This window comes from Geotrypetes seraphini, chromosome 6, assembly GCF_902459505.1.
Source record: "Geotrypetes seraphini chromosome 6, aGeoSer1.1, whole genome shotgun sequence".
Classification (NCBI taxonomy): domain Eukaryota; kingdom Metazoa; phylum Chordata; class Amphibia; order Gymnophiona; family Dermophiidae; genus Geotrypetes; species Geotrypetes seraphini.
Genome location: NC_047089.1, coordinates 9,862,587 through 9,882,026, shown reverse-complemented (window position 1 = coordinate 9,882,026; position 19,440 = coordinate 9,862,587). Strand labels below are relative to the sequence as shown.

At 41.9% G+C, this 19,440-nt stretch overlaps 1 protein-coding gene across 2 annotated transcripts in view; it reads right to left on the bottom strand.

Moving 5' to 3' along the window:
- Positions 1-3,881: 3,881 nt before the first annotated feature.
- Positions 3,882-19,440, bottom strand: part of SPCS2 (signal peptidase complex subunit 2) — a 44,094-nt gene continuing 28,535 nt past the window's right edge. Inside the window, exons 3-5 of one of the 2 annotated variants that reach the window (XM_033948381.1) lie at positions 15,516-15,676; positions 7,720-7,854; positions 3,882-4,785 (exon numbers count right to left, since the gene is read on the bottom strand). In XM_033948381.1, the coding sequence (XP_033804272.1) occupies positions 4,599-4,785; positions 7,720-7,854; positions 15,516-15,676 (483 nt within the window). In that variant the 3' untranslated portion in view covers positions 3,882-4,598. The remainder of the gene's footprint in view (positions 4,786-7,719; positions 7,855-15,515; positions 15,677-19,440) is intronic. The other variant, XM_033948382.1, reaches the window with a different exon arrangement.

Here is a 19,440-nt window from a genome sequence, read left to right as displayed (position 1 = left end):
CACTTTAACTCTTATTAGTTTCTTGTATGGTCTACGCGTCACTTCCGCCCATCTCTATTTCAATCCGTGATTCAGTTTAGCAGTTTAGTGTCGTCCATGGTCCTCGTGTCATTTCCGCCCCTCTGCGCTTCACTTTAGTTCTTATCAAGTTCCTCTGTGGGGGGCCATGCATTTCGCCCCCTCTGGTCTGAGGGGGTGTGTGTGCACAGGTTTCTGCTTCTCTGCTCTCCCGTTTGCTTCCTCTGCACTGCAGCGAGATTTTCTCAAATGTTTTGTACTGTATTTCCCTTTGAATAGATGTGGTTTTGGGTTCTGTTTCTCATACAGCTAAATGGAAGGTAGAAAACAAAAGACAAACGGAAAATGTACTGTTTAATAGGTTCAGCTCAAGGAGTTGTGCCCCAAGCCAACTTTTACTAGGTATCAATCTCATAGTATGAGCTATGCAAGAATTATTTAGCAACTGGGTCTATCTGGAAAGCTGAAGATAGAATTAGATGTCCTCAGCAGATATGCAAGCTCTGTAATAAGCAAATTTATCTCATTAGGGTAAATCTGAAAACCCAACTGGAGAAGGCTGACAAAGCAGTTACTTACCTGTAACAGGTGTTATCCAAGGACAGCAGGCAGATATGAGAGAGAGATAGATAGATAGATATGCACGGACCAAGCGAGGGGTGCCAAAGGGAAGGGTGGATGCTGCGGGGATGAGGCGGTGATCCGGGGACAGATAGTTATTTTCCCCGTGTCATTCTCTAATGTGTATCCTGCCAGAGGTGGTGTTAAGACCATGAACGTGAGCTAGGATTTAACAGAGAGAGGAAAAGTCTTGTTTATTTTGTTTACACTGCAGCGCCAGTATTGGTAAGAGAGGGCAAAGGGGTTGAAGAGGCTATAAAATAAACCCACCAGGATGTTTGAAAAAAACACCCTCTTGGGCAGGAAAACTGAATAATCGATTCAATAGGCTAAATCGAATCAAATTTTTTTTTCCTGAATCGGGCAGCACTAGTACTGTGAAAATATGCTGCCTGTTTGTTCTAGGATAAGTACTGGTACAGTGTTGTAGTTTCCAGTGAATGAAGTTGTATCTACCTTATTGTCTCTCTCTGTATGGCAATGTGTTGGTTGTTTTATTTGGATGTAGCTCACAGCAAGTTACATTTAGGAATAGTAGGTACTGGGGGCACATCCATAAGCAATGCATTGGGCTTCTCCTAGTTTCTTTCATGAATCATTTCAATAGGCAAGTTTGCCTAACTTTTGCAGGAGACATTGGATTTGTGTGTTAGTAAAGTCAGAGGTACCTTGCTTTGGGTAGAACTAGGAATCTATAATAATAAAATGCTAAGCGCACATGCGCACTCTTACTGCATGCTTCCCTGATCCGTCAGGCTGTGGCGGTAAGAGTGCGCATGTGTAAGGACCGGCCAGGTAACACGCTGCGACTCCCCCGCCGACGACCGTACCCAGCACACCACTAACACGCCGTGACTCCCCCCCCCCACCCTACCCAGCACACCAGAAACTCCTGTTGACCCTCCCAGCCGACCCTCCCACCGCTACACGTCCAACAAATCTCGCAGCTCCAGCAGCATCCCAGGCACAGCATCCCAGGTCTTCTACTGGCCTAATTTCCTCTGTTGCGTCCCTGATGACGTCATCAGGGACGCGGCAGAGGAAATTAGGCCAGTAGACCTGAAGCAGCATGTTTACTGTGCCTGGGACGCTGCTGGAGCTGCGAGGTTTGTTGGCCGTCTAGCAGTGGGAGGGTCGGCTGGGAGGGTCAGCGCAAGGGGGTGTTAAAAACATGCTGCTCAGGGGGATGGGAGGCAGGCAGACTGGCATGGGGGGGTCAATGGAAGGGGGATGGGAGGCATGCAGGTAGGCTGGCATCGGAGGGGGAGTAGGGGGGTTTCAATGGAAGGCAGGTAGGCAGGCTGGTATCAGGGGGTGGGGTGGTTTCCATGGAAACATGCTGCTTCAGGGGGATGGGAGGCAGTCTGGAATGAGGGGGAGGGTCAATGGAAGGGGGATGGGAGGCAGGCTGGCATCGGGGGGGGGCTTTAAATGGAAACATGCTGCTCAGGGGGATGGAAGGCAGGCAGGCAGGCATCGGGGGGGGGGGGGGTTTAAATGGAAACATGTTGCTTAGGGGGATGGGAGGCAGGCAGGCATCGGGGGGTGGGGGGTTTAAATGGAAACATGCTGCTCAGGGGGATGGGAGGCAGGCTGGCATCGGGGGTGGGACAAAGTCTGGAAGATAATGATGGGGACATAAGAAGGAGGTACTGGAGACACTAAGGACATAGAAAGGGGCACCGAGGGCACAAAGCAGGACAGAGGCACTGAGGACACAGGAAGGAGGCACTGGGGGCATTATGGTCACAGGAAGGAGGTAATGGGGGCACTAAGGACGTAGAAAGGGGTACTAAGGACATGGGAAGGAGGCACTAGGGACACTATGGACATTGGAAGGGGCACTAAGGACATAGGAAGGAGGCACTGAGGGCACTAAGGACATAGGGAGAGACACAGACAGAAAAAATGACAGACAGGCAGCGTGCAAGGAGAGACAGAACACTCCCCCCCAGACAGACAGACATCAACTCTAGCACCCATTAATGTAACGGGCTTAAAGACTAGTTACTGTATAACCTTTTAATAAAATGATGCCACACTTGACTGTTTGGAACCTTTTCATACAAATGCATTTTGTATAAAGTACAATAGAATTGGTGACTATAATTCTTGGTTAATATGACTCACCAAGTGAAAAAGCTTGATTACCAATAATGTTTCTGTTTGCAGTCTTCAATCAAAAAGTTAGTCCTGGTGCTAACTGGCTGTTCGTGCCTTTTTTTTCCCAATGGCCATGTGCTAATCCTGCTCACATACATTTGCTTTGAGAGGGGACATGATCGAAACATTCAAGGTACTGAAGGGAATAGACTTGGTAGATAAGGACAGGTTGTTCACCCTCTCCAAGGTAGGGAGAACGGGATAGATTCCATACGAATGTAAGGAAGTTCTTCTTCACCCAGAGAGTGGTAGAAAACTGGAACAATCTTCTGGAGTAGGGGTAGGCAATTCCAGTCCTCGAGAGCCAGAGCCAGGTCAGGTTTTCAGAATATTCACAATAAATATGCATGAGATAGATTTGCATTTCAAGGAGGCAGTGCATGCAAATCCATCTCAGACATATTCATGGTGGAGATCCTGAAAACCTGTTCTGGAATCTGTCATAAGGGAAAACACCCTCCAGGGATTAAAGACAAAGTTAGTCAAGTTCCTGCTGAACAAGGACATACGCTGATAGGGCTAGTCTCAGCTATGGCGCTGGTCTTAGACCAGAGGGACGCCGCGTGAGCGGACTACTGGGCATGATGGACCACTGGTCTGACTCAGCAGCGGCAATTCCTATGCTCTTTGCCATCAGAGAGGACAGGAGTGCAAAAGAAAAATTAAACAAAAGAAACCCGAAAGCCAGTAAGGTTCTGAACCGATTTGCCAGTTATCAAAACATTCTCTTTGCAGAGGTGCTCAGGTGGTTTGGTGAATTAAGCAGAGGTTATTTTTTCTTCTCTGTAACTTGCCTCTACTTCCTTTTCTTTTTTGCTTGCAGATTGTATTGCACCTAACCCCAAAATTTGGACCAGTAGTACCTGCACTAGGAAACCAGCCAGCACAGCGAACTTATGAGTAGTTCTGGCATATGAAGCTTAAAAAATTTATTTACAAAGTTATATGGTCAGAAAAGGAACACTCTCAAAGGGTGTTTGTAGGGGACTATGTTCTATACAGAACCAATCTCAGGCATCAGACTATGACGTTGTGCCCTTTACTCTCTCATCCATTAAGCTTTCAAAACAGTTTTCACATCTGTTCTTTCCTTTTATTGAAAAAAATTGTATTTAGAAAATGGCAATTCTTACAAGGAACATTTGACAGAAATGCATATGAGATAGGGCAGTGAGGAAGGACAGGGAAATTTACAGATCTAAAAATGCTGATCTTTATGACCTGTTACAGTAAAAGCACAAAACCTGACGCACAGGAGAGTATCAAACTTCCTTCCCCTCAATAGACAGTGTACAAAACAGCTATTTGTTTAGCCATTAAATAAATACAAAAATAAGGAAAACTGATTGCAGGTGGACAGAATTATCTGATATGAGGCTTTGTCCTAAATTGCTAAGTATCAGAGAGTGCAAACAAAAAAAAGAATGAACAGAAAATGTGAAGGAAAACCAAATCAAGAATATCACCTGGCTTTATGCCGTGTCAAAGCATAGCTAGATTTAAAAAACTTAAAAAGGGTGGAGTCTAACTAGCGGACTCCTTGGGGAGATGTTAATGCCATCAATCTAAGATAATGATGGACAAACCAGAAGGGCAGGACAACACTGCAAGGGGACAGATCCAAGCTGAGTGAAGCTAGATAGTAGCTTCCAAATTCTTGGATCCAAGATTTAAACTCCTGCCCATCCAGAATCGAGTAGGATTTCAGGACTAAACAGAGGCATTAGCATTCTTTCACTTTATTGTATTATTACTTTAACTTAGCATGATCGCAGCAGGCAAGGTCAGCTGTTCTACTACTGTCTTTTTTTTTCCATAGCCAAGCCATCATGAAGTCTGGAGACTGCTGGTTCATAGATATCCATTACCAATGTCCCATTTTCATCAAAGAATTTAGCAATGGAGCTGGTGAATTCCGCTTCCCTCTGGTGCTTGGTTTTCCCACTGATGAAAGTTATTCTTAGTGTGTAGTTATCATCAAACCTAGGAAGTGGTGATAAAGAAGACATATGAAGCTTGATTGTACAGTTTTTTTAAACATCTTTTGACTAATGTATTTAATTTTCTTGCAACTGGGAAGACAAAATACACAGGAAAAAGAGCCAGAAATTTAGTTGCCCTGTTTGAGTCTCTATGAGGCCCATATATCACAGCCACCATGGTCATTCCTCAGTTATCAGAATGACCAGGCACAAATGTTTCATTATTCTTTGAATTACCTTGCCTATTAGAGTGGCTATGGCAGGAATACATACACAGATGTGGAAAAAATTAGGACACCCCATGAAACAGTCAGTTCTTTCTTAAGAAATGTTCACATATCAATGTCAAATCTTTTTTTTATCTCTAGAAAAGAAAGTGATGTAATTGCAGGTAAACAACAAAATGTTTCCTTAATTTACTCATGAAACAAAAGATATCCACAAAAATGTGTATTCTAACTGAGAAATAAATTAGGACACCCTAATAGCTAGTGTTATCCCCTTTGGCTGAAATAACTGCAGTGAGACACTTCTTGTAGCCATCTATCAGTCTCTGACATCGGGCTGAGGAAAGTTTGGCTCACTCCTCAATGCAGAATTATTTCAGCTGTGAGATGTTGGTTTCTTACATGTACAGCCTATTTCAAATCTCCCCAAGCTCGAGAAATGGGCCGCAAATATGGCAAATGAAGTTCTTGGAAGTACTGGTTGACAAGTCGAAGAAGCTGTCCGCGCAATGTGCGGCAGCGGTGAAAAGGGCGAACAGAATGTTAGGAATGATTAAGGGATCACAAACAGATCGGAGAAGGTTATCATGCCGCTGTACTGCGCATGGTACTGGTCGCCGTACATGAAGGACACGGTACTACTCGAAAAGGTCCAGAGAACAGCGACTAAAATGGTTAAGAGGCTGGAAGAGTTGCCGTGCAGCGAAAGATTAGAGAAATTGGGCCTCTTCTCCCTTGAAAAGAGGAGACTGAGAGGGGACATGATCAAAACATTCAAGATATTGAAGGGAATAGACTTAGTAGATAAGGACAGGTTGTTCACCCTCTCCAAGACAGGGAGAACGAGAGGGCACTCTCTAAAGTTAAAAGGGGATAGATTCCGTACAAACGTAAGGAAGTTCTTCTTCATCCAGAGTGGTGGAAAACTGGAACGCTCTTCCGGAGGCTGTTATAAGGGAAAACACCCTCCAGGGATTCAAGACAAAGTTAGACAAGTTCCTGTTGAACCAGAACGTACGCAGGTAGGGCTGGTCTGTTAGGGCACTGGTCTTTGATCTAGGGGCCGCCGTGTGAGTGGACTGCTGGGCATGATGTGACCCAGCAGCGGCAATTCTTATGTTCTTAAGACCAGAGCTTTGACTCGGCCACTCCAGGACTCTCCATTTCTTAGTTTTCAGCTAGTTCTTGGTGGATTTACTGGTATGGTTTGGTCATTGTCATGTTGCAGGGTCTAGTTCTGCTTCATCTTTAATTTTCTTACAGATGGTCTCACATGTTCCTCAAGCACCCTCTGATACACGGTAGAATTCATGGTGGATTCTATGATGGTGAGCTGGCCAGGTCCTTTGCAGCAAAGCATCCCCAAACCATGACGCTTCACAGTTGGTATTTGGTGTACACCAAACTTGTCTTCTTTTCTGGTGTCCAAATAATTCAATTTTAGACTCATCTGTCCATAAAACACTATTCCAGAAGTCCTGGTGTTGTCTACGTTCTCTCTGGCAAACTTCAGTCTGGCCTTGATGTTTTAGAGAGCAAAGATTTCCTCCTTGCACATATCCCATGCAAGTTAAATTTGTGCAGTCTCTTTCTGATTGTAGAGGCATGCACTTTCACATCAACAGTAAGTAGCAAGAGTCTGCTGTAGGTCCCGTGATGACATTTTAGGGTTTTTGGAGACTTCTTTTAGCATCTTGTGCTCTGCTCTGGGGGTTAACTTGCTTGGATGACCAGACCTGGGCATGTTGGCAGTTGTTTGGAAAGTCTCCCACTTGTACATTATTTTCCTGACCGTGGAATGACTAATGTCAAATTATTATGAGATCTTTCTGAAGGCCTCAGACAACTCTTTTTTTTAAATTCTTTATTCATTTTATATTTTACATCAAGTGCACAGAAAGTAACAACATATTAACTTAGTACATCACTTGAAATACCACAATTTCTCCCAAAATAAGATTTAATCCCTAATATCATTTAATACATACAATATAATAAAATAATTCCTTCCCTTCATAACCAATAATGAAAATCGAAAACCCACACCCCTCTCCATTCTTTCATTTATGATAATCAGGAAAAAATGCTATCTATTCATTACAATAATTTATTAATGGCCCCCACACATCCTGAAACTTATTAAAATATCATTTTTGAACAGCTAATGCTCTTTTGATCTCACCGTGGTGTTCACTCTCACCACAGCAGTCATGAGCAAACCTCCTTGAAAATACTGAGTAACAATGTTCTAATCATGTGCACCTGATGTGATACACCTGTGTGTGATTTGAGCCACTTTAAGTGAGGTCATCCTAATTTCTGTGGGGTGTCCTAATTTATTCCTCAGTTAAAATACACTTTTTGTGGATATCTTTTGTTTCATGAGTAAATCAAGGAAATTTTAGATGTTTACCTGCAATTACATCACTTTCTTTTCCAGAGATAAATAAAAAAGAAAGATCTGACATGGATATGTGAACATTTCTTAAGAAAGAACTGAATATTTCATGGGGTGTCCTAATTTTTTCACATAACTGTATATCTCCACATGTTGGGGAAGGAGAGATTATTCCCACTTGTTTGGACTGTCTGGGAAGGCCAAGACAGAATATTCAATTAACAGGATGAATTCTACCTGTTTATTGGAAAATGACAATCTATTATGCATATTTTGAGGGGGCATGCTTGTTATGTAAAATGGACCTTACCTTTTTAAACTGGAGGAAAGATGGTAAATGTCGTCAGGGTCCATTCCTGCAGGATCTCTCCGGTGAGCAACTAGAAAGATGCTCTTTTCCTTGTATGAAGTATAGATTGTTAGTACTCCCATCATCACAAAATAAGTTCACAGCAGTTAAAGAAAAAAATGCAAACGTTATGAAGCAACAGACCAATGGACCATTAAGTCCAGCATCCTGTTTCTGAGTAGTCAGTCTGAATCACACGGAAAGACCCAGACCTTAATATAAATGAAGTAGCAACATCCAAGTCTATCTGGCTACTAATCGTTTAGGAATCTGTTCTCCAGAAACTTGTCCAAACCTTGCTTAAAGTCAGATCTGCTAGAAGATTACAGAAATGTGAACCCCCTACCCCTCCGCCTCCCGATATCCTTGGTTATTGCATATTGTCACACTGAATGGTTTCTGACCTTTAAATAAAATGTAACACAGGCAGTCCCCAGGTTAAGAACGAGCTACATTTTTAAAGCTGTTCTTAAGTTGGATTTGTATGTAACTCAGAACTTGTAGATTTTAAGATTCTTGCTGCTTACCTCTGCAACAAAAGTGTCAACTGTCCCTACCAGTGTTCCCTTTAAAGGTACAGCATTAACAACCACACACTGTTCTAAATGTGGCCATGCATCATTTCTGAATCTGCTGCAGGAGGAGAAGTGAAGGAGTCTAAGCCACTGGAGATATTGCTCAGTGAAATCAAATGAAGTCGCAATTGCGTTCTTAAGTACTAGTTGTACTTAAGTTGGGTGTCTGTAACTCGAGAACTGCCTGTATTAGACAAAGGTAACCTGAGACACTCTCCCCGCCTCCCAAATCCCATAACACAAAATTACTACTTCACTTCTATATATACCAAGCCCATATTTGGCTTTCTCAGACAAAAATTCAAAACGTTAGATATCACCACCCACCACCTCTCCAGCTGTACATGGTTGGCACAGTCTCTCTTGTGACCAGATAAAACACGTGCTAAATATTTCACAAACTGAATCTACACAGCAGCACTAACACAATAAGAAAAACTGAGAGATGCAAAAATATGACGACTAAATCCTCATTTAAGTAGGAATGAATAAGGCAGAGTAATCATAATCTATTGGAATTTTGGTAGTGCGTACTGGTGTTTGAGCTTGTACAACACTCTGACTTTAGATCATGAAACTTCAAGAGAGAAACTCTGTTCGATATAAACTGGAATAATTTTTAAAAATCCTATAAAAGGATGTGGTGGCCTCCTCCTCCCCTATAGTCACTCTCAAACCTCCGGGTTCCTTTAGAATAAAAAATGAGATAAAAGGGTGTTGTGGATAGTGTCCATTAAACAATAGCAAAACCGCGAGTAGGGAAAGATACTCAAGGTAATTACATAAGCATCCTGAAAAAGTACAGTATGTATATTGATGGTACAATAGGAGGCGTGTTTCAGTAAAAAAACAAACAAAATTGGTTAATCCTGCTTAGAGGATAAAGCAGTAAAGCATTCGTAGCATTTTCCAACTTTCCGCTTGATTGGTTGTTTTTGCTTCTTTTGCAGTGGTGGTCTAGAAGCAGAAGGCTTAGCAGACTGCTGTGAAGCTGGAGGCTTAGTCTTTGTTCTGACTAAAGAATTCCAATTCTTTTCATGTTGTCAATTTTTGCATGGCCACCTCAATGGAATCGTCAAAAAGTTCTTCTCCTAAACATGGAGATTGAAGTCCATATCAGAGACTCTTAGTCAAGCTAGACATCTCATAGCCACTGCCATAGTAGATGCTCTGGATGACATATGACATCATAAAAACATCATAAATTGACCTTGCTATATACTGTCTAGTCTGTGAAAGATTTTTTTTTTTTTTTAAACATGAAATGGAATCCAACTTAATTCCTCCACTAGTGTTGTTCATGTTGAAAAGTCTGGACAACAGGAAAAAAAAAACCACCTTACAGGCTCTACACCCCTGCTGGATTCCTGAAATAACATGGAAAGGTGGATGCAATGTAGATCAATGCCTCTATAAGAAAACTGGATTTGGTACTTTGTAGCCCCAAAATGCTTAGGCAGGATCGGTACTGAACAAAGCAGTCTAGAAGCAGGCCAAAAATCTGGTTTTGGAGATGTAGATGAAGCCTCATGGTATCCCGACAACAAAACATTGATGTCAATGTAGAATCTCAATGTGAAGAATCAGATTCCCTTCTTATGCGAGTCTGCACAGCGGAGTCCATGAGAAATTAAAGTCCAAAGACTGATGGAATGCTGTTGCCATGCAGAGCTTCGATGTGAAGAACATCAGTGTTTTACTAGTGATAGATGCTTCAATGAAGAGAATCATCAACAGCGTTGATATCTTACATGTTCGGTACTGCTCCAATGAAAAGGAATATTCTCATAGTCGATGTAACTGTTGCGAAGCAGTGGATAAAAATTCTTGATCCTGGAACAAATATCCTACACAGATACCCGAGATGAGCGGGTATCAATGGTGCTGAGGGTGAGAAATCTCAAAGAGAATGCATGCCCTGCTCTAGAGACGACATTGACGATGACTTGAAGAACGTCGATACTAAGTAGAGTGACATTTGAGGATAGACTCCGAAGCAGAGCTCAGTCTACAGAAAATCATGTACCGATACCTAACTAAGCGGTATCTACTGATGTAGAACAGCATCAACTCTTAATCAGCATCGATGTCCATTGATGATAAGGAAGCACTATGACCATACAACATCAATGGTATTAAAAGTGCCACAGGAGTTGAAGCGTGAGTGCCTGAAAAGATGATGCGCTTCAGAAATAACAACCTATATCACCCCGAAGGCCATGCATCAAGCGGACTCAAAGCTTAATAGCAGGGCTCTGTCCACTGTGATGCATCTGTTATCGACATGGTTTAAACATCGGTACAGAAAGCATGCATCAAATAGACTAAATGCTAATATGCCCCAATGCAAGCAGATGGAAGCATTGATGTCCTCCAATACCGGCCAGTCTCAGTCACTGGAAGTCCGACTCCAGACCTGTGTGTGGAAATAAATAAACAAGAAAAGGAAAACTTTGACATTAAATCAATAGAGTTTTCCTTCTTCAAATCTATAGCCCCGGAGCCAGATATAGTCGGAGGGTGCAAGCCAGGTTGGTATAGAAACAAAGCCAAAAATCCATCGATGATCACGGAGAAAGTCAGGATGGAAATTTGTGTTAAGGCCGCTAAATAAAAGAAGTTTAAGGAACGTCCAAAATTTCTTTTTCCTTCTACTTTTTTTTGTCGTCATAAAAGCCTGTACAAGAAAAGTGAACAAGAAAAAAAAAAGTGTGATTCTCATAGGGAAACATTTCTATTTCCCTTTCTGATCAAGAAAGGAGTGTTCAATTCAATTGAAGCATTAATCAGTGTGGGCAGAGACAGGATAAAGATAGAAAGATATTTTAAATGAGCCATCCATATCATGCTTTACACTTTACTTCTCTAATCCATAAATACATAAACTGTCCCAACTTTTCGTAAACTATTCCTTTTTTAAACCATCCATATTCAATTTTTGCAAATACTTACCTTAATGATTTAGTAGTATTGATGGAGTTATGCTGCCTTATGGTGCATTTCGAAAAGTAATTAAGTCAACACTGTTTGACAAATTTATTTCCTAACTGAGGATGCTACTGTTAATCAAAACTTTTATATTGATTATTTTAGAAAATTTGTTGTATTCAATTAACTGTATTTCGCTGATTGTCCAGCCTTCTTCTATGTAAACCACCTAGAAATTGTTTGATTATGGTGGTATAGAAGAATAAAAAGTTATGTTATGTAATGTAGCCTTAAAAGGAAAAAGAAATTACAGCCACCAATGATGGACCAGAAAAGGGGGAAAGAAATTAATTACAGCTACCAATGATGGGTCAGAATATCATGATGGGTGTAACCCAACCTTAACCAATAAGAATGTAGGCTCTCTCTAAGCCATTTCATAGTGAGGGCTACTATAATACAGCACTGTAAATAAAGCCACACACACCTCAGCACATCCTGCACAAGCCTCACTGCACCTCTAAATATTTTAAGTTATTTTAAAAATTGTTTTACCTTTGTTTTAACTTTCTTTACTTTTACTTGTTCATTCAGCCTGCTTCAATCTCTGCTGCCGCACAGCGGCGGCGCGCCCGACGCCTCCCACTCCAGGTCAGCTGATGCAATATTTAAACAGCTCATTTGCGGCGCACGCCTCACCTCAGCACATCCTGCACAAGCCTCACTGCACCTCTAAATATTTTAAAAATTGTTTTACCTTTGTTTTAACTTTCTTTACTTTTACTTGTTCATTCAGCCTGCTTCAATCTCTGCCGCCGCGCGCCCGACGCCTCCCACTCCAGGTCAGCTGATGCAATATTTAAACAGCTCATTTGCGGCGCGCGCCATCCACAAATACAATACCAACCCTTTGGGGCCATCGCCCTCCAAAAAATAAAACAACAATCCCTGATTACACTTCCCTTTTAGAAATTCCACTTTCCTTTCTTTCACACACAATCAAAAAAACCTCGAATGAAATAAGATGTGGACTCATTAACGCAAGATCTATTAAATCTAAATATCATCTTCTAAAGGATAAAATTATCCAAAATAAGCTGCACATCCTCTTTATTACTGAAACATGGCTCACCGTTGGTGAGGAAGCATACTTGTCCTACTGTTGTCCTGCAAATTATGATTATCTTTTCAACCACCGCTATAACCGTAAAGGTGGTGGGTTAGCAGTTATTTTTCAAAACAACCTGCTAAATCTTTACGATCATTCCGCGAAGGATGCCACTATTGAATACATACATTTTAAATGTAACTTCAATAATAGACTTGATTTTTTATTACTTTACGTGCCCCCTCCCTTAGGTCAAAATAAATTTGCTCTTCTTCAAGACATCTTAACTGATTTTTGTTCATCAACAATTATTCCTTTCATTTTAGGTGATTTCAATATTCACTTTGATAACATCACAGATTCATACACCAAAGATTTACTTAATACTTTAATCCCACTAAACATACACCCAAAAATAGAAGAACCAACCCATAATGCAAATCATACAATTGACATGATCTTTACCCCCTCAATCTCACTATCTCATTTTTTCTGATCTAACTATTTCTCCTGTCCCTTGGTCAGACCACTATTTCATTTCTTTTTCAATAGAACTAAGTAAATTAAGATTACCCCAATTACCATCCAAAACAAAAACTATTTCCAGTCGAGACTACTCAAAACTGGATAACATAGACATTACTTCTTTTCTTGATTCATCTATTATTACTCCCTCTTCTATTTCCGTAGAAAACCTTCTAATTACTTGGAATCAATCTTTGTCATCTCTTTTAGATAACAATGCCCCTCTAACCACAAAATCCATTTAAATCCGAAAACTTTCAAATCCCTGGTTCTCAAATGAACTCTGTATGATAAAACGTCAACTACGCTCATTAGAACGAATATGGAGACAAAACAAAACTCAATCAAATCTCCAAACTTATAAGGACAATATTATATTTTATAAGGATAAAATCAATTATGCAAAAAAGATATATTACTCCAACAAAATAGATAAAGCTAAAAATTCTTCTTCACTATTCAATATTCTAAAAACAATAGATTCAAAAAATAAAATAAAAAATACTATTCATAACTCTACATTAACAGCACAAGATCTTTCAAACGCCTTTATTCAAAAAATTAATAATATTCGAAACTCCTTTACTTCAAGCACAAATAGTAACATGGCTAACCTAGACCAAATCAAATCCGTTCCTATAGCAAGATGCTCAAATTTCAAAATCCCATCCATTAAAGACATAGAATCTCTGTTTCAACAAATCAATCTAAAAAATTCTGGTTCCGAGATCATCCCACCTTACTATTTAAAAAAATATATCTCACACTTTGGACCATTCATTCACTCACTAATTCAGAAGAGTCTAACAACAGCAACCGTTCCCCCCCTTTGGAAAACTGCGACCATCATTCCTATCATCAAAGATATTAGCATAAATGATCCAACTAATTATCGACCAATAGCTAATCTGCCATTTTTGGGAAAACTTACAGAAAATCTCATATTTAATCAACTCTCTGATTTCATAGAGAGCACTAATGCATTACATCCAAACCAAACAGGGTTCAGAAAATTTCACAACACAGAATATTCTCTAATAGGGCTAACTTCAAATATTCAATATCATTTAGACCATCACAAATCCGTCATCTTGTTCTCCTTAGATATCTCAGCAGTGTTCGACACCATAGATCATAACTTATTGTTACAAAGACTAGAATCAATAGGCATAACAGATAATGTCCTAAATTGGTTAACCTCATACCTCGCTGATCGCACCTCCTCAGTTAAATTTAAAAATGAAACGTCCAAAATTTATTCTTCTACATTTGGCATCCCTCAAGGATCCATCTTATCTCCTCTTCTGTTTAACATATTTCTTTCTCCATTGTTAAGCATTTGTCAATCCATAGGTTTTACCCCATTTGCATATGCAGATGACGTTCAACTAATACATCCTTTAGATCCCAAATGTGATAAAGAAATCAAATCCATTAATCACAAATTAGAAATAATTCATTCTTGGCTTAATACAAACAAATTAGCTCTTAACATAAAGAAGACTAAAGCTGTATTATTTACTTGGAGAAACGATATAACTTTGTCAAATCCATTCATTCTTAATAACATCACACTAAATCTAGTTCCTTCAGTTAAAATTCTTGGCGTACTAATTGATGAAAAATTCACTTACCATGATCATATTTCTCTTACTGTTAAAAACTGCTTTTTTAAACTACGTCGTATTAGATCAATATCCAAATTTCTGACCCCTAAATCCATTATAATATTAATCCATTCATTAGTAATTTCGAAACTTGATTATTGTAATGCCCTCTTCCTTAACATATCATTGAAAGAAAAAAGGAGATTACAATTGATTCAAAACACCGCAATAAAGTTAATTTACAATGCAAAGAAATACGATCATGTTTCTCCGCTGTTAATAGATTCTCACTGGCTACCTATTGGTCATAGAATCACATTTAAAATAATGCTACTCATCTTTAAAACTTTAGCCTGTGATGAACCCCAATTCATATCTAGACTCTTGATACCTTATAATACACAACGCTCACTTCGCTCCACCAATCAAAATCTTCTTTCAGTTCCTTCCCTGAAAATCATTGGTACAAGAAGGGCTGACATTTTTTCTGTGACAGGTCCCCTATGGTGGAATGCCCTTCCCCAATATATTCGTAAAGAAAAAGATATTTTAGTATTCAAAAAATCTTTAAAATCTTATTTATTTAGAGACGCCTTTAACGTTTGAAGCATTGCATGTTTATAATTGCTGAGTTTTTACGTCCCTTTACCTATTGTTATTTCCACTATTCTACCCCAAATGATAATTGTAACTTTTATCCTTTCCTTCCAAGCTAAATGTTTAAGTTAAATGTTTGTTATTAAATTGTGAACCTCTTTTTAATTTATTATATTTTTGTTATGTACATCGCTTAGTGATTATAATAGGCGATTAATCAAATTTTGTTAATAAACTTGAAAACTTGATCTTAATGCTTCTTATTGTTTAATTAAACTATTTCAGGAAGTAAGATTTTTATATTCCATTGCTTCACAGAAAATACAGGGCACAAGTTAAGATTTGTCAAAACAAGTCCAGGGACTTAAAGTCAATAGTTATTAAATAAAGCAATGACAGGCTTAGTGTAAAGGATATGATATGACACAGAAGGCAAGGACAGGTTTGGATTCTGGAAATGGATGTAGATAATCCCAAACCAATGCAACAATGGCAAAAAAGCAGGAGACCGTGCAAATGAAGAGGCGACCATCAATCAGACAGAAATTCTCTACATACTTGTACTTCTCCAAAAGAACCTGAGAACAAAAAGAGAACTGAGTTAAAGGCACCATTCACTTCTCTATAATAAAACAAATCACATGCTTTCATAAAGTACATTTTCCACTAGTTCACTTTTCAGACTGCATGGCTGTGTGCTGGCACCGTTAATAAAACATTTGTATGCCTCTGCATTTCAACAACTAAAAATGGGACCATGTCATCTGTCTTCTGAAGAAAGGAGATTAAAGTATTAGTACTGTACTTGTTTATAAAATTCATTACTTCAGCCTTCTAATTTCTTTGTCTCATTATTACGGTAATAGCAATCTATTTTCTGACAATACCATCATCATTCCATCAAATCTGTAAGGATTCTACTTGCAGCTCAGTTTTGAACATGGTAGGCCCATCCATCCCTTTCAGAATAAATTTACTGCAATACCAGAGTAGGAGCCATCTTATCAAGCATTTTGTAATAGGCACAAAGACTTTCTATTTAGCGATGCTTTGAATTATAATGACAAACAAAAACAAAGTGGAACATTGGATCTAGGTGATCAACAGTTTATTTACTAGATGATACTGACAATCCCAAATCACTATCTTCTTTACAGTTATCTATCTATATAAAAAGAAAAAGGTTTCTGTATATTTGTTTGCTCTTTATGCATTTAGACGCAGTATGAGCAAATGCAACAAAAATTTGCCGGGCTCATCCTCTCATCCAGGAGGTGGTCAACAACTGTTTTGGTTTAAAAAAAACATCAGTGCCTGCCTGCAATAGCCACTTGTCTAATCAATGAGACTGAAGCATTCAATAGTATTGCAGAACTAATGAGCAGCATGCTGAGCAAGTCTAAAATTTGTACCTAGGGATTCTCAAGTGTTCAGTTCATTTGCTTCATAATCAATAGTATGTAACTCTGTGCATTAATAAGAGTAATGATTGAGAATTGAGCCATTGACTGTTGGCCCAGATTGGTCTTATGCTTTCACAAGTCTGAGCAACTTCTGAGCACTTTGGAAGTCTATAATGTTGTATGTTTAAGTTTCAAGATTATTTGTAGCTTGATATGCCGACCATCACAAGTATCTGGTTGGTTTACAATAATAGAAATTATGAACAACATTTGAAATATTGAAACATTGCCCGGAGCTAATTTTCTGATACTAGTTGATTTATAAAGCCATTTTCAGTTCTCCTGTTTCCTTAAGAAGTTTTAGTTGCAAATGTGAAAAGAACGCAGCTTACATACTCATATGCTAATAGTTGCTTTTGCTTGATTTCCTAGAACCGGTTTAAATGTGTTCTGCTGTTCAGTTGTCTAGCTTGTTTAAATGTGTTGTTATTTGTCTTTTTTGTTCAGAGGTGGTTAGAGAGAAATTGCTGCTTTAATTACAGGTAAAGGGGATGGGACTCAGTATATGCTTTTTCTGTGTGGTTTACGTAATCAAAGCAGTTTACATATTTTAGACATGTACCGTATTTTCACGCAAATAACGCGCACCCGTATAAAACGCGCACACGGGTATAGCGCGCAGAAATCACGATGATATGTACAAAAACTTTGGTATACCGCGCTCACGGGTATACCTCGCATGCTGCCCGACGCTCCTTTCGCCCGCCCTGACTTTCCGACTCTCCGTTCACCCCCCCTGACTTCCGTGCACTGTCCCCCTTGAAGGTCTGTCCCCATCCTGAAAGCCTGATGCCCCCCTCCGACGTCCGATACATCCCTCCCCCCGAAGGACCGCCGACTCCCCAACAATATCGGGCCAGGAGGGAGCCCAAATCCTCCTGGCCACGGCGACCCCCTAACCCCACCCCGCACTACATTACGGGCAGGAGGGATCCCAGGCCCTCCTGCCCTCGACGCAAACCCCCCTCCCCCCAACGACCGCCCCCCCCCAAGAACCGCCGACCGCCCCCCCCGCCGACCCGCGACCCCCCCTGGCGACCCCCACGACCCCCCCACCCCCCTTCCCCGTACCTTTGGTAGTTGGGCCAGAAGGGAGCCCAAACCCTCCTGGCCACGGCGACCCCCTAACCCCACCCCGCACTACATTACGGGCAGGAGGGATCCCAGGCCCTCCTGCCCTCGACGCAAACCCCCCTCCCCCCCAACGACCGCCCCCCCCCAAGAACCTCCGACCGCTCCCCCAGCCGACCCGCGACCCCCCTGGTGACCCCCACGACCCCCCCACCCCCCTTCCCCGTACCTTTGGTAGTTGGCCGGACAGACGGGAGCCAAACCCGCCTGTCCGGCAGGCAGCCAACGAAGGAATGAGGCCGGATTGGCCCATCCGTCCCAAAGCTCCGCCTACTGGTGGGGCCTAAGGCGCGTGGGCCAATCAGAATAGGCCCTGGAGCCTTAGGTCCCACCTGGGGGCGCGGCCTGAGGCACATGGTCGGGTTGGGCCCATGTGCCTCAGGCCACGCCCCCAGGTGGGACCTAAGGCTCCAGGGCCTATTCTGATTGGCCCACGCGCCTTAGGCCCCACCAGTAGGCGGAGCTTTAGGATGGATGGGCCAATCCGGCCTCATTCCTTCGTTGGCTGCCTGCCGGACAGGCGGGTTTGGCTCCCGTCTGTCCGGCCAACTACCAAAGGTACGGGGAAGGGGGGTGGGGGGGTCGTGGGGGTCGCCAGGGGGGTCGCGGGTCGGCTGGGGGAGCGGTCGGAGGTTCTTGGGGGGGCAGTCGTTGGGGGGGAGGGGGGTTTGCGTCGAGGGCAGGAGGGCCTGGGATCCCTCCTGCCCGTAATGTAGTGCGGGGTGGGGTTAGGGGGTCGCCGTGGCCAGGAGGGTTTGAGCTCCCTTCTGGCCCGATATTGTCGGGAAGTCGGCGGTCCTTCGGGGTGGGGGTGCGAGTGGTCCTGAGGGGGGGGGGATGTATCGGACGTCGGGGAGTCGGCCGGGCAAGAGGGCTTGGGCTCCCTCTTGCTCCGATCGTGGATGCGGGTGCGGGTGGGAGCGCGTGCGAGCGGTCGTTCGGGGTGGGGGTGCGAGCGGTCCTGCCGGGGGGGGGGGGGGATGTATCGGACGTCGGGGAGTCGGCCGGGCAAGAGGGCTTGGGCTCCCTCTTGCTCCGATCGTGGATGCGGGTGCGGGTGGGAGCGCGTGCGAGCGGTCGTTCGGGGTGGGGGTGCGAGCGGTCCTGCTGGGGGGGGGTGAATCGGGCGGGGTGGGAACTATGTTTTAAAACTTTTGTATACCGCGCTCACGCATATAACGCGCGAGGGGTATGCGCGGTAGGTAAAAACGCGTATAACGCGCGCGTTATATGCGTGAAAATACGGTACTTATTTTGTACCTGGGGCAATGAAGTATTAAGTGACTTGCTGAGGAGCTGAAGTGGGAATCAAACTCAGAACCTCAGGGTGCTGAGGCAGCTGCTGTAACGGCTAGGCCACACCTCTGATCCATTTAGGAACACAAGAAGGTAAGATAAGCCTTGCTAAGTTACTTCACTATCTCAAACAGTAGCTATTGTGGGTCACAATACCTTGGAAATCCCAAAAAGCAGATCAAAATTTCTCATACCTTATTTTGAGAGACAAGTGGTGGCTATCACAAGTCTACCTTGCTAAACATTTTCTCTCTTTAACCCCACTATGTTAGTTACTATGGGGGTCTTTTACTAAAGTGCACTAAATGCTAACGCACCTTAGTAAAAGACCCCCCAATGTTAGTTGCTTTATTATATTTTCCAGGAAACAGATTTTACAGATTTGAGAACTGGGTGAAAAAAAAACTTTCTAGAATTTTTTTTTTTTTCAATCTTCTGGTCGTTATTTTTAT